The sequence below is a fragment of the Labeo rohita genome, chromosome 13 (assembly GCF_022985175.1).
Source record: "Labeo rohita strain BAU-BD-2019 chromosome 13, IGBB_LRoh.1.0, whole genome shotgun sequence".
NCBI lineage: Eukaryota > Metazoa > Chordata > Actinopteri > Cypriniformes > Cyprinidae > Labeo > Labeo rohita.
Genome location: NC_066881.1, coordinates 32,478,995 through 32,494,269, shown reverse-complemented (window position 1 = coordinate 32,494,269; position 15,275 = coordinate 32,478,995). Strand labels below are relative to the sequence as shown.

The window sequence follows — 15,275 nt, the reverse complement described above, 5'->3', positions numbered from 1 at the left end:
CAAACCTTAGACGCCGGCTATTTTTAAAACCCTTTCTCAGAAGCATATCGTCCCACATAAGTTGGTCGTGGCGAGATTGCTTTGACAGGCCTGCGAGGGGATTTCTTCTGGTAGGACACGTCGTTCAGTGGGAAATGACAACGCAGAGGGGCTGACTGCAGGGGACCAGACCTTATTGAGGCTTGTCAAAACAGCGACGGGCTCCTGGTGCACATGTCTGAGCCGCCACACCATGTCGGTCATGTCCTGTTACTGTGGCAGCCCTCAATTACAGCCGGGCACTGTACGACAAAAGCAATTACCAGCTCCTGCCTTTAGCAGCAGTGGTCAGCACAAACACAAACGCAAGCATCTTGACCCTGTTTGACATTTTGAAAATGCATTTAGAAAGCAGCTGCCACATTTATGTCCAGACATGGATATATCAAGCGAACCAAGTAGATTCATCCAAATAAAAGTGGGCATTTTGAGATTACGGGCAATGGACACAAAAAAAAAAAAAAAACCAAGCCCGCTTGGCTGATTAACAAAAAACTAATTCTGCCCAAATATACTGACAGATATTCAATGAACAACTGGTTCACCTCATTAGTAAATAAACTGTCTATGAAAAATAAACCGTCTGCAGCAGCATTTTAGCAACTGATATATAAAGATAAGTTAATATACCCACCAGCTGAAGTACTTAAATCTGTTTTGTAAAGCCACATGATGAATGTCATGCACTCAAACACAAAATAATGCAATGAAGATTCATTTTACAACATAAGATGAAACATAAAACCCTAACTTACAAAACCACTAGGAAAAAACTAAGAAACGCAGTTATTTCAATTAAAAACCATCACGTGTAACACATTCTGTGAATTTAATTTTTTTTTCCATTGTAGAGGACTTCTTTTTTACTAAATATTAATATTAGTAGTATTAAATTCAATAGTATTTACTGCAAAATTACATAAAATGGCTCATATGGTTTTTCACGATATAGTATAGTAACAGAACTACTATAGTAAGTTTTTTACTGTGCTATTTTTAGTCTTTTACAGATAAAACTGTAACACTTTACAATAAGGTTTATTAGTTAACTACATCAGTCAACATGAACTAAGAATGAACAATACTTTTACAGCATTTTTTTTTTTTTATTTAAATTTAAAATGTAACATTTAAATTTAAGCATTTATAAACCTTCAGCATTTACAGACGCATTATTAAAATCACAAGTTGGGTTTGTTAATATTAGTTAATGCACTGTGAACTAACATGAAATAACAATGAACAACTGTATTATTATTAACTAACAATGATAAATTAATAAATAGTGTAATAAATGGATTGTTCGTTCATGTTAGTTAATACATTAATGTTAACAAATGACACCTTATTGTTAAGTGTTACCATTAAAGTTAGCTTTTTTTGTTTGTTTGTTTGTTTGACTACAGTGTACATAAATTAAGACGGTAGCTAAGTGTCAGTCAGGTTAAAACTTTAAGGTTATTAAATGTCTGGTTGTACTCAGAAGCATGCATAAATAATTTACTCACACCCTTGTCATCAAAGATGTTCGTGTCTTTCTTTCTTCAGTCGATAAGAAATTGTTTCTTGAGGAAAACATTTCAGGAAATATCTCCATATAGTGGACTTCAATGGTGCCCAAGTTTGTGTTTTTGTGTTTTGTCAGGTTGGCATGCCGTCTCCTGTGTTCAGAGAAATGCTCTCTAAAAGAGCATTTCTCTGATCCACAGAATTCTCATCTCGTTTTCCTCAACTTCCAAATCGTCCTACGTTGCTGTTTTTTTTTTTGGGTTTTTTTTTTTTTTCCAAACTTGGGGGCACCATTTAAGTCCGCTAGTTTTCCTGAAATGTTTTTCCTCAAGAAACATAATTTCTTTACGACTGAAGAAAGAAAGACATTAACTTCTTGGATGACAAGGGGGTGAGAAAATTATCTGTAAAAATTTGTTCTGGAAGTGAACTAATCCTTTAAAATATTTTAGACCGCAACTTCATGGAAATGTTCTTTTTTTAAACAATAAATCAACATAACATAAGAGTGTCCATCATCTATTCTTAAAAATAATCAGCCATTAGTATCAGTGCATCTTGATTGTACAGCCCTATTTCTCCTCTCTAAAAGAGCATTTCTCTGATCCACAGAATTCTCATCTATGAACTGGATGCTGAGAGGTGGTTAGAGATGAAGAGCTGCACTGACCAGCGTGACTCTGTTGCTGACGGGGTCTCGAAGGGTGTGGATGTGAGGTGCAGCCTGCTGGAACGGAGAGTCTTCCAGCCAGGATGACTCGTGATGCTGCGTCGAGCTGCGCACCTCCAACACAGGAGATGGCATGCCAACCTGACAAAACACAAAAACACAACAGCATTAAACAGTCATGAAAGTTGTTGCATGCTCAAGTTCGGGGATGTTAATGCCTATGCTATCTATAACTACCTTTTAGCATTCACTTTCCTATCAAAAAGTCAATTTTGGATTATTGTGATGTTTTAACCAGCTGTTTGGACTCTCATTCAGACGGCACCCATTCACTGCAGAGGATCCATTGGTGAGCAAGTGATGTAATGCTAAATTTCTCCAAATCTGATCTGATGAAGAAACAAACTCATTTACATATTGGATGACCGATTTTTTTTTTTTTTTTTTGGGTGAACTATTCCTTTTGTGTCTTTTAATCTCCAACTAAGCAAGCCAAAGGCGACAGTGGCAAGGAAGCCAAACTCCATCAGGTGACAAAAATGGAGAAAAAAAGTCAGGCGACCAGTTCTCCTCTGGCCGAAAAGACATGGAAAGCTCCAAAATATTGTTAAAAAACATACTTCAGTCTGTTATTGGTAACAAATCACCATCATAAAAAAAAAGAACAAACTGTAATTGAAATGTGTTTGTCCACACAAGTACATCATCCGTACTTAATGCAGTTATGTAGTAAATAAAATGCTGTTTGTGGTTTAGGGGACATTTGCAGAGACAAGAGAAGCTTTTATCAACAGTGCAATACTTCATATTAAATGACGGCTCTAAAAAGCACTTCTCTTCGAACACAATATACATAAATACACTCATATGGGGTACGACTAATAATTTATTAAGCAGACTATCAATCACATAGACTACTTGATCTCTGTTTCACCAAATTAGATTATCAAACCAGCCGAGAGCCAAGTTGTTTTTGTTGTTTAAGAAGAAAAATAACGGAGCTGGCCATATTACTGTGATTTAATACTGATATCGATCCATTTCTAGGAACAAAGCGGATGGCCATTAGCATTAGGACACAATATCAAGAGTCCTCTCGAAGAATGTTGTCTTGTCTTACATATATGACTCAATTAGTGTTTCGCTAATCGGCTACAATAAAACGTACACGAGCCCACTTTAAGCACATTATAGTACCTCCTCCAGTCGGCTCATATGCTGAACTGTGGCCCTGGCGGGGGTGCTGATGTTCTCCAGAGGGGTGCTTAACTGCGGCTGGTGGTTTTGCACGCTGAAGGTAGGAGACAAAAGGCCAGGGACAAATACTTTGCTGACCTGGAAGCAAAGCAGTCATGATTATTAGCATAAAACATAATGGTTTTGTATTACCAAAGGCTTAAAGCTGAATTACTTTGAAGGTGATGGAAAAAATTATTCTGTGTCTATTGATACTACACTGTTAGTGTATGTATATCCGTTTGTTGCATTCACCTAAAGGCACTAAACCTAAATAGGATCCAGAATAAACTACCAGTCAAAAGTTTTTGAACAGTAAGATTTTATTTTCAATTTTTATGTATTTTACAAAGTAATTTATTTCTGTGATTTCAAAGCTGAATCCCTGCATTCATTACTCCAGCCACATGCTCCTTCAGATATCATTCTAACAATATGATTTGCTGCTCAAAAAACATTTATTATTATTATTATTATTATTGTGTTGAAAACAGCTGAGTAGAATTTTTTTGTAGGTATTTATAATGAATAAAAAGTTCAGAAGAACAGCATTTATCTGAAACAGAAATCTTTTGTAACATTATAAATGTCTTTAGAATCACTTTTGATCTTTTTAAAGCATCCTTGCTAAATAAAAGTATTAATTTCTTAATGATAATTATACTGACTCCAAGCTTTTGAATACTACAGTGTATAATGTTACAAAAGCTTTTTATTTTAGATAAATGCTGATCTTTGGATCTTTCTATTCAAAGAATTCTGAAAAAAAAAAAAAAAAGTACTTAACTGTTGTAAATATAATAATATTTTAAATATATTTAAAAAAGAAAGCAGTTATTTTAAATAGTACAAATATTTCACAATATTACAGATTTTGCTGTATTTTGGATCAAATAAACGCAAGCTTGGTGAGCAGAAGAGACTTCTTTAAAGAAAATAAAATTAAAATTCTTACTATTCAAAAACTTTCGACTGGTAGTGTAAGACTAAAAGAATAGGAATAAAACCAAAAATTAAGTCAAATTTGTATTCTCTTACAACAAGGGTCAATGAGGAGGTGCTTTCTTTACATTTCTTAAGTAGTCCATATTTTAGCTTTTTTCAGTTTCTATGTGTTTTATGTAAGGTATGCATGAATGTCTTAAAAACCTGTGAGGTTATTTCCTTGCAATATATATAAAATATTAAAAATAGAATAAAAACATTATCTTATTATGTCATTTACGATCTTATATAAATATTTACAAATTTAACATTTTTAGTACAACTACTACTAATAATAGCAATAATAATAAATAATTACTATTATTATTAATGTTACCATTATTATATAAATTATTATATAATAATATACAAATATATATTCTATAATATATAATATTTTAATTCAAACATTTTTTTTTAGTATCATCAAATATATTATAATGAACATACACACACATTTAAATACATTAAATAATGTATACATTATTTTACTACTACTACTAATAGTAATAACAAATAATTTTTACAGTACTATTATTGTTAGCATAATTATATAATTGATTATATACACAATTGTATAACAGTATAACAGTAATTAGTAGTAGCATTAGTATTAAATTATTTCTAATATACTAACAATATATGTAATATATTATAATATTCACACATATGCAGACATGGTTATATATACAATTTATTTGATTTCTTTTATTTGACAGCTAAGAACGTCTGAAATGGGAAATTGGAAAAGACTATTTTTATATTACAAATGACAAATAACATGCTATACAAGACGAATAATACTGGATAGCGTTGGGATGCAGCCTTTGTATTCTGTGGGATAGGTCACCTTGATCAATCATATTTTCAGCCAATCCCTAGAGAACCAGAACTAGAAAATTGGTTGGAGGTGAGTCATCCATATCTGAAACACAGCATCGTCTGTGCTGCAGAGAAAGGGGCTTTTTCTACATCAATCATGCATACATCTGTAAGTACCATCTTATGACATTAATAAATTATATGAATCTAACAGTATAAACAGATATGCCTGTGCGTCTGTAAAGAATCCCTGCATTCTCTTCGGCACTAATGACAGTCTCTCATCCAGATATGAGTGACTCACCTGGAACCAATTTTCAAATCTCTAGTGATTGGTGGGGAACATGATGGAATGAGATGATGTATTAGACTCAACACCAGGCTTTGAGTGCAAATTGTAATGCACAGATGCCTTTGGCTTTTTTTAATAAAAGAGAACTATGCACGGCAGACGTGCTGCATATTACAGCATAGTCAGACTGAGCTGAAAGTGGAAAAATGATTCAGGCCACTAATAATGTCATTTCAGAGGTGAAAAACAGATGAAATCACGCCTCACCCGTGTGACTCCCGTGTACAAGACCAGACTTCCATTGGCCTCAAGCACCAGCATGGTATGAATGTCCTTAGAAGAAATAAAGACAGCGTGAAATTCACGCATGGATGACGACAGTGGAGGAAAAGAGGATGACACTTATAACTATGGATTTACAAGCATCACAATTATTTAAACTGTGTAAATTCCTCATTGTGATAGGAAGTGGAAAGATCACAAGATCACTGATCACAATGGATATGAAACTCATGGAAACAACATTTGCAACCCATTTGATCTGACCATTTACTAGATAGCTAAAATTGAGTGTTTGGCTATTAGTTAACATGTAGTCAATGTACTTTTCGAATAGTACAGACGAATTATGCACAATAACAGAAAACTGTTTTTTCATTACAAAACAATCAGCATGAAATAAAATCCACCCTATCTATTTTAAATGCATTTTATTCATCTTATTGTAAATAATGCATCCATGCATGTGTTTTGTTACATTTGGCAAAACAACATCTCACCAGTGATGTATACCAGATTTCACCAATCGTTTAGTACATTAAACCTTGCCCCTTTCTTATAATCAACTGCAAGACTGTATTTAGATCCACCTCCATTTTTGAGTCCAACACCTAGGTCTCGTCACAGTTATTGATTAATCATCTGATCGTGGTTATTCTATCTAATCGCAATTATTTTTTACAATTTCAATCACATTTTGGCACCCAATTTTAAGCACTTCATGCCATCAAATGTGCAATAGAAGCAGGGAAGTCATATGACAGGAAGTAAAGAAAAAATATAGATGTAAAAAAAAATGTTAGTACACAAATATAGTCAAAGGTGTTCTTTTATACAAAATGAAGGCTTGTTTGTTTGTAGTTATATTACATATATTACAAAACTCATGATTGTGATCGACTTTTGACAACACTGAAGATAAAATAGAAATATTTCACAATATTCAAGGATGCATCAAGATGACAAAGTGTTTTAGATATTTTCTCTCTCTCTCTCTCTCTCTCTCTCTATATATATATATATACACATATATATACACACACATATATATACACACACACTACCAGTCAAAACTTTTAATTTTTAATTTTTTTTTTTTTTTTTTTTTTTTATAAACGCTGCATTGATTTAATTCCAAAGCACAGCAAAAACAGTAAAATTGTGAAATATTTTTACTATTTAAAATAACTGTTTTCTATTTGAATATATTTTAAAATGTAATTTATTCCTGTGATTTCAAAGATTAATTTTAACTGGAGTAACGATGCTGATTTAGCTTTGATCACAGAAATAAATTACATTTTAACACATATTCAAACAGAAAGCAGTTATTTAAAACAGTACAAATATTTCACAATATTACTGCTTTTGCTCTATTATGGATCAAATAAATGCGGACTTGGTGAGCAGAAGATAATTATTTAAAAACATCAAATAAAAAAAATCTTACTGTTCAAAACCTTTTGACTGGTAGTGTATATATTAAATATTGTACTATTTCAAAAACTCACCTCAAGAGGGGCAGCATCTTTTGCGGGGATTACGGTCACTGATGCAAATATCAGTTGAGAGGTTTCATTGCTCTCTAGAAATTTTACACACCTGCAAACAGAACACAAAAGCAATGCAACTAAGCGCTAGAGCTTTAAATACAAAGAAAGCAAATTGATCCATCCTATTAATGCAGAAGTCAAACTATAAAAATAAACCACACATTCACCTGAGCTGCTGGTGGGACTCAACCAGGAAGCAGAGGTACCTGTTCTCACACAGGTCAGAGGTGATAAAGACTTTAGAGGCCTGGCAGCCTTTCTCCCTGTTCAACACAGACAAAACTGATTTCAAGACAAACATCAACAGTAACTTCATGCTCTCGGCTCATAAGCACAGGAAATCAAAAGTCATGAGTTTCAGTGCACCTGGAGATAGCGCTGGTTTCTGTCCACAGCTGCTCAATGCAGAGGTCTGGTAATATGGGCTCCATCTCAGGCAGCAGGGCTGTCTCGTTCAGGGTGCTGTTGGGTGAGGCCAGGATGCTGTGGCCACGTGGGGACGGCGTGTGGCATGACATGTTAAAGCGCTGAGCTCCGGAAAAAGAGGGTGCGGCGATGCCAGGCGAGTGAGCCCGACTTAGTCCAGGAAATGAAATAGAGAAAGAGCACATTTAGAGAAAAAAGTGTATTTGTATAATACAAATTATTTCTTACAAAATCATACACTAATGCTCACGTAATCTGCATTTATTTGATCAAAAATGCTGTAATCTCATTGGCCAGCGCTCACCTATTATCGTCCCTGTTTTGATTTCAGCAAATCAGTTAGAGCAAACGCAGACAACATGATTAATATTCATGAACCCAGCAGCTTGTTAATCCTCGGTGCGTTTTATATTGTTATTTGTAGTTGAATTCGTAGTAGCTTCGTTATCTTATCAGTATTATTTTTTAGTATTTTCTCTTTTTTTTATAGAAACACTAAATTACAAACAATATCTTAAGCACTACCACCAGTCCTAAGTTCAGTCAACATGACAAATATGCATTCTAAAGTTTAATGCTAAATTATCATAATGTCATATTATAATGCTTGTCTGACTGATGCCAAGTGTCAGATATTTAAAAAACTATGCCATTAAGATCATTAAGCTATATCAGATGTTTAATATTAGTCTGGTGAGTGAACTAAAATTCCATTAATTTAATTCAAATTTCTTTAATTTAATATTCAATACTATTAGCATCCAAGTTATTTGACATACGTAAACTTTTTATTTTTTTTAAGTAACACAATAGTTACTTTCCCTGGAAATTAGTTATTTTTATAATGACGTAACTCTGTAAGAAGTAACTAGTAACTATAACTAATTGCTTTTTAAAAGTAACATGCCCAACACTGATCAAAGCTGAATTTTCAGCATCATTACTCCAGTCTTCAGTGTCACATGATCCTTCAGAAATCATTCTAATATGCCGATTTGCTGCTCAACTAACATTTCTTGTCATAATCAGTATTCAAAAGAGTTACATTTTTGTGAAAACGATGATAATTTTTTTTTTCAGAATTCTTTAATGAATAGATACTTCAAAAGTACAGCATTTATTTGAAATAGAATCTTCTGCAACATTTTAAATATCTTTACTGTCACTTCTGAACAATTTAATGTGTGGAATAAAATATTGTCTTTAAAAACAAAATCTTACAAACCTCAAAATTTTGAATGGTAGTGTGTATAAATTAACTTTTCATATAAACCTTCTACTGCCTATAGTAACTTGCATACTGTGTTTAATATTCACACTGCAGAAAAAGCATGAATAGTACGTTTTTCCAAACTTATCCAATAACCTCCTGCATGGACATACCTGAGAGCAGCCATGTTTGAAATGCTGGGTGAGTGAACCCGTGAATGCAGGCCCGGGGAGGCAGGGATTCGGCTCTGGTTGTGCAGGGCGTGGCAGTGTAAGGGTGAGGCGGGCGAGTCCAGCCGGGTCACGTTTCTCAGGTGGGTGCTAAGGAAGCTGGGGGCCGTATTGGGAGTGTGAACCGGCCCAGGCTGTTCTGGACACTTTAATACAGTGGTCTGCTCCTGAAAAACACATAACAAAATGCTGGTGATCTTTAGACTTTATTAGCTAAATGGTTTACCTGTGTTAAAGACATAACACTCAGTGTTAGAACATTAACAGTTATAATAATAATGTTTTTTTTTTTTTACTTTTTTTATGAGAATTTATTTTTTATATCTGCAAATCATAAATGAAATATTTACACATTTACAAAACCATATACTAATGTTCACCAAATCTCCATTTATTTGATCAAAAATGCAGTAAAAGATTGAAATATTATTAGAATTTAAAATAACTGTTTCCTGTTTAAATATATTTTAAAATATAATTTATTCCTGTGATCAAAGCTGAATTTTCAGCATCATTACTCCAGTCTTCAGGTCCACATGATCCTTCAGAAATCATTCTAATATGTGACCCAGGACCACAAAACCAGTTATAAGGATCTATTTACACTGAATAAATAACCTTTCCATTGATGTATGATTTGTTAGGATAGGACAACATTTGGCCGAGATACAATTATTTGAAATTCTTTAACCATCCTTTACCATTAAAACAAAAAGATGCAAACATAATGTATGTATTTCATAATGACTGAGTGAAGCAAACATACCTCAGGTGTGACTTTGCGTAGGGTCCAGACGGTGTGTGTGCACTGCTGTGTGTCGTACGTCATGATAATAGAAGGCTCATGGCAGGTGAACACCACTCTTAGAGCACTGTCTGAAACATACTGGAGACGGGACTCAAACAGACCTGAACCAACGAGAGGAAACAACAAGCGTATATATATATATATATATATATATATATATATATATATATATATATATATATATATATATATATATATATATATATACACATATATACATATATACACATATACACATATATACATATATACATATATACATATATACACATATATACACATATACACATATATATATATATATATATATATATATGACATAACTCAAAAATCCTGTGATATACAATACATCTGTGTCAGTTAATTAAATGGTTTAAAAAGGTCCCAAACTAACATTTTCCATGGGTCAAATGTGTGATTTTGTTGAGTAAACAACAACAACTTTATTACTGGTTGGATGGTAGCTTTATTAGAAAATAATACATGTTTTAAATTGAATTGCATGGACGTCAGTCTGTCGTGAGCAATATGAGCGAATCAAATCAAAAACATACAGACCTTCTACTGAAGTAAACATCTGTTTTTCTGGGATCATCGTAAGATTTATGAAGTTTTATGTGTGGTGACACATTATGAAATATTTCTCACATTAAGCCACCAAAGCAAAATATGAGGAATAAAAATCACAATGGGTTTTCGTGTTTTTAAAAAGACGCAGTTTCACAGAAACTGACTCATTTTCAATGATGCTGCAAACGATACAATGACATTCACTGTCACGAATACGCAAGTAAAAAAAAAAAAAAAAAACAAAAAGTCACTTAACAAATAGTAAATATAGTTTCATGGCCACTGCAAAAAATATTCCTGGGTGGTAAATTTCACTCACCATTGTTTCTCCATATTAGACCCAGGGAGTCAACATTTGTCAAATAAATATTAACTTCATAAATATGGCTTAAATGGGTCAGAGTTTCAAAACAGAAGACCACGGAGAACGTAAGCACAATACCATGAAACTGTGTGTCATAAAAAATAATTACTGATTGCTCTACCATAATATAATTTACCTCAAAAATATAAATTACACTGAAAACAGGCATAATTATCAAGTCTTACCGGTGGACTTACAAACAACAGGAGCGATTTCATCTAATGGATGCAGCATGCTGAACAGAGTCGGGAGAGGTTCCCTGATAACAAGATTCAAATCATTCACGAACAGTCAAATGCAAACAGTGACAGTATTTACATTTTTAACAATAAAATAGAATAAATAAATAATCAAGCATACCTGATTGGGCTCATGTGGCCATCAACTGTAATATTTTTGCGCTCCAAAAGCAGGCCAAACTTTGTTGACCAGAGAGTGGAGACCTAAAATGAAACCGAGTTACAGTCAATCAAGAGAAGCTTGTAGCTGATGGAAAATAGTATTTTAGTTAGGCATGAAACATAACATATTTACAATATAGCACAATCTATAATCCCTTCTTGCTTTGATTCATCAGACATTTTTATGAACAAACAAACAAACTTTTATTCTATTACGGAAAAAAATAATGCATTGCATTGCATTGCATTGCATGAGAAAGTTTCCAGCTCTCAATTCCATTCCCATGTTTCCCTTATCCACATTATTAACACACAAATGTAACATGTTTAGGAAAAGCCTTTGGGGCAACATGCCAGAATACGCTCTTGTAAAATAAAGCCAGCATTAGCCAGATCTGTAAACTGCGCTGTATAAATGCTGTTACTAAAACCAAACCGCCCCCCCTTTCCTGTCCGTGTGCCAAATAACCCATTATGCTTCATGAAACAGACAACTACCACACATCATCAGCCACTGAGCTAAAAAAGAAAGTTAGGCTGACTAAATCCCTGATGGCACTAACAATGGCTCTGCTGGAAAATTTTCTCCAAACACATAAGGCTGACACAGACATTTTAAATCGGATTTTTGAGTGAGGAGTCCATCATATAAAGAGATGTACTGTGGAGAAACTCAATAGACATTAAGCGTTCAGACCTGGAATGGCAGTGGAGATATGAAGTCTTTCCCACTCATGCTGTGGACATTCACACAGGAGCTCTGGACGATGCACACCGTCTGCTCCACAACGTCCTTTACTGGGAATCATGGGGAAAAACAATCACTGAACAGTTAAAATAAAAACACATTTAGCATCATATACTTGCTACTGACAACAGACAATGCAACTAAAATAAATAAATAAATAAATAAATAAATACAATATACAATAAAAAGAAACATAAAAAAAAAATAAGTAAACTTAATAAATAATAAATTCTATATAAATAAAAAATAAATTAAACAATAGAAATAATAAAAAATAAAAATAAAAATAATAAATAAAAAATAATACATTAAAAATCAATGTAAAAATCATTTTTAAAACTACATAAAAATAAAAAATATTTTTTAAATAAATTCCAAATAAATAAACTAAATAACACAAAAATGTATTAAATTCTTACCATCTTTTTTAGACTGAGGGACGGTGAAATTACACCATAGAGCCTATAACATAAGTGAAATTATTTTATACTTGTGTATTATACTATAATTTTAAGTGATTCTTAAAATGTTAAGTGATTCTAGAGCAGCCCCATAAAGTACTTACGCACTTACAATACTATATTTACTACCCCTATATTAATCTAAAATGGCTCAAAAAAGTGAGGTTTGTTCTTTGCAACCAGTACCTGCTGGACTGGGCTGTCCACTGTGAAGGCCTTGTACACGTATGAGGCTTGACTCTTACTGCCACGAGTCCATATGACCATGTTACCTGCCACATATAGCTCCTCCTCATATTCAACCTCATCAGGAGCAGTTCCCTTCCTCAGGTGCCAGCGCTCCTGCCAATCACATCACAATCATTCTTAAAACATGTAGTATTTTAATTACGAACCGCCTCATTTCACTGCTAAACATCTCCTTTTGTGCTCCACAGAAGAAACAAAGTCAAAAGCAACCTACCTTCTCGCGCTCCTGTAGAGTGACCTCCTGAAGGGATCCCACGAGTCCAGCTGCCCCGTCAGAGGACCAGAGCTCAGAGGCCGGCTGGAGCTGCCGCAGCTGGAGATTCACGGCATTCGGGTGATTTTTGCAGTGCTCACGACCGAACGGGACAAACGACTGCAATTCGCCTGCGGCTATCATTGTGGCTCTCTCTTCATAGACGTGCGACATGAGTTCCCAATATCAGCATTATTTCTGTGAAACACAAAGTCAATTAGACATATTTACAGACAAACACTTCTTAATATGGCAGCAAAATATGTCTGCATTATTGATGAGCTCCTTTCGATCGTATATATTGTTGTATATCATATATAAAACATGTCTCACACACTTTTTCAAAAGCTAATCTGCCCATATTTTTTGACATTGCTGCTTTTATTTCACAAAATATGCCTCAAAGTTTAACAAACCACATACACCTATGATTTTAATATTATTGCTATACTTTTGTAGTTTTTGCTAATATTTTAAATTACATTATATATCTCTATTTCAGTTTTCACTGATTTTTTTTTTTAAATTTTGTTGGGTTTTTTCGTCAGTTTGATTAGACTGTTTTTCATTTAAATATGTCTACATAGTTTTACTTTATGTGGTTTTAGTTACTTTTTTTATTAATTCTTCAAATATGACAAATGCTGCTTTTAGCATTTTTTTTTTTCATTTTTTTTCATTCAAGTTTACACACACAAGGTTTTTAGTAATATTGCACAATATTTTTATTATTTAAAATAACTGTTTTCTATTTGAATATATTTTAAAATGTAATTTATTCCTGTGATCAAGGCTAAATTTTCAGTATCATTACTCCAGTCTTCTTCAGTGTCACATGACCCTTCAGAAATCATTCTAATATGCTGATTTGCTGTTCAAGAAACATTTATTATTATTATAATTATTATTATTATCATCAATATATTTTTATCAGTGTATTATTATCACTATTTAAAACATTTATTCAGAATTTTTTGATGAATAGAAAGATCCAAAGATCAGCATTTATCTGAAAAGCTTTTATAACATTATACATTATACCATTCAAAAGCTTGGAGTCAGTATAAATAAATTATAGAAATTAATACTCATATTTAGCAAGGATGCTTTAAATTGATCTAAAGTGATAATAAAGACATTTATAATGTTACAAAAAAATATTTCTGATAAATGCTGTTCTTCTGAACTTTCTATTTATCAAAAATTCAACTAAAAAAAATATTTTTTTTATCAACAAATCGGAATATTTGAATGATTTCTGAAGGATCGTGTGACTGGAGCAATGATGCTAAAAAATCAGTTTTTAAATCACAAATTTTACTGTTTTTGCTGTACTTTTGAACAAAAAATACAGGCTTGGTGAGCAGAAGAGACTTCTTTAAAAAAAAAAACATTAACAAACTTACTGTTCAAAAACGTTTGACTGGTAGTGCATATATATATATATATATATATATATATAATGCAACTTTTAATGTATTATATAAATTATTCTTATATAACATTTTTATCTGTTTGTATAACCAAACATTGTGCACTCTCACTGTCTATTTATCCATCCATTCATTCATCATTCACATACATAAATCTTTCTTTCTATGCATCTTCATTAGTCTGTAGTATCCTTTATACACCTTAAATGTCCACTATTTCTAAAGTCTTTCGACCTTAAATTACCAAAGGTACAACATATGCAGACTAAAACACAACATTTACTGACGATTTCATCCAGTATCATGTATCAGTAACAGTTACATTTGTTATGATGTGCTAATTCCCGGAAAGCATGTATTAACACTGCACACGACCTCTTATATTTTGTTCTCGCTTGTAACGAATAACAATATTCACACTGTTTGGGGTAAAACACAAAACTTTTTATATTCCAGCCAGTCTCTGTCATCCTGTCAGCATTAGCAGCGGCGCTACTGCTAACAGCATCCGCTCAAATATTCACCTGCTAATAACAAATAGTCGAGCTTCCTGTCCTGGAGTGCGGTTCTTCCCTTTGACAGATGCCTCTCCCTCTGCAATCGCCTGCTCGTTGAGCCCAACATACAAACACATCAAAGTATGCAGTAAAAACCGATTGAGCACACTACACTGTTTCAAATGAACGCGGACATGTTGTTATCCCGTGACGCACTTCCGAGCGCCTGACCAATCAGAGA

The 15,275-nt window shown here is 33.3% G+C and overlaps 1 protein-coding gene across 2 annotated transcripts in view; it reads right to left on the bottom strand.

The window, feature by feature from the left end:
- anapc1 (anaphase promoting complex subunit 1) overlaps positions 1-15,275 on the bottom strand; it is a 73,952-nt gene extending 58,677 nt beyond the window's left edge. The window contains exons 1-15 of one of the 2 annotated variants that reach the window (XM_051126228.1): positions 15,062-15,275; positions 13,066-13,302; positions 12,789-12,944; positions 12,561-12,603; positions 12,091-12,191; positions 11,353-11,435; positions 11,190-11,251; positions 10,017-10,159; positions 9,194-9,417; positions 7,751-7,960; positions 7,552-7,647; positions 7,343-7,433; positions 5,820-5,885; positions 3,416-3,553; positions 2,219-2,359 (exon numbers count right to left, since the gene is read on the bottom strand). In XM_051126228.1, coding sequence (XP_050982185.1) covers positions 2,219-2,359; positions 3,416-3,553; positions 5,820-5,885; positions 7,343-7,433; positions 7,552-7,647; positions 7,751-7,960; positions 9,194-9,417; positions 10,017-10,159; positions 11,190-11,251; positions 11,353-11,435; positions 12,091-12,191; positions 12,561-12,603; positions 12,789-12,944; positions 13,066-13,278 — 1,767 coding nt within the window. In that variant the 5' untranslated portion in view covers positions 13,279-13,302; positions 15,062-15,275. Of the gene's footprint in view, positions 1-2,218; positions 2,360-3,415; positions 3,554-5,819; positions 5,886-7,342; positions 7,434-7,551; positions 7,648-7,750; positions 7,961-9,193; positions 9,418-10,016; positions 10,160-11,177; positions 11,252-11,352; positions 11,436-12,090; positions 12,192-12,560; positions 12,604-12,788; positions 12,945-13,065; positions 13,303-15,061 lie in introns of both variants that reach the window. The other variant, XM_051126227.1, reaches the window with a different exon arrangement.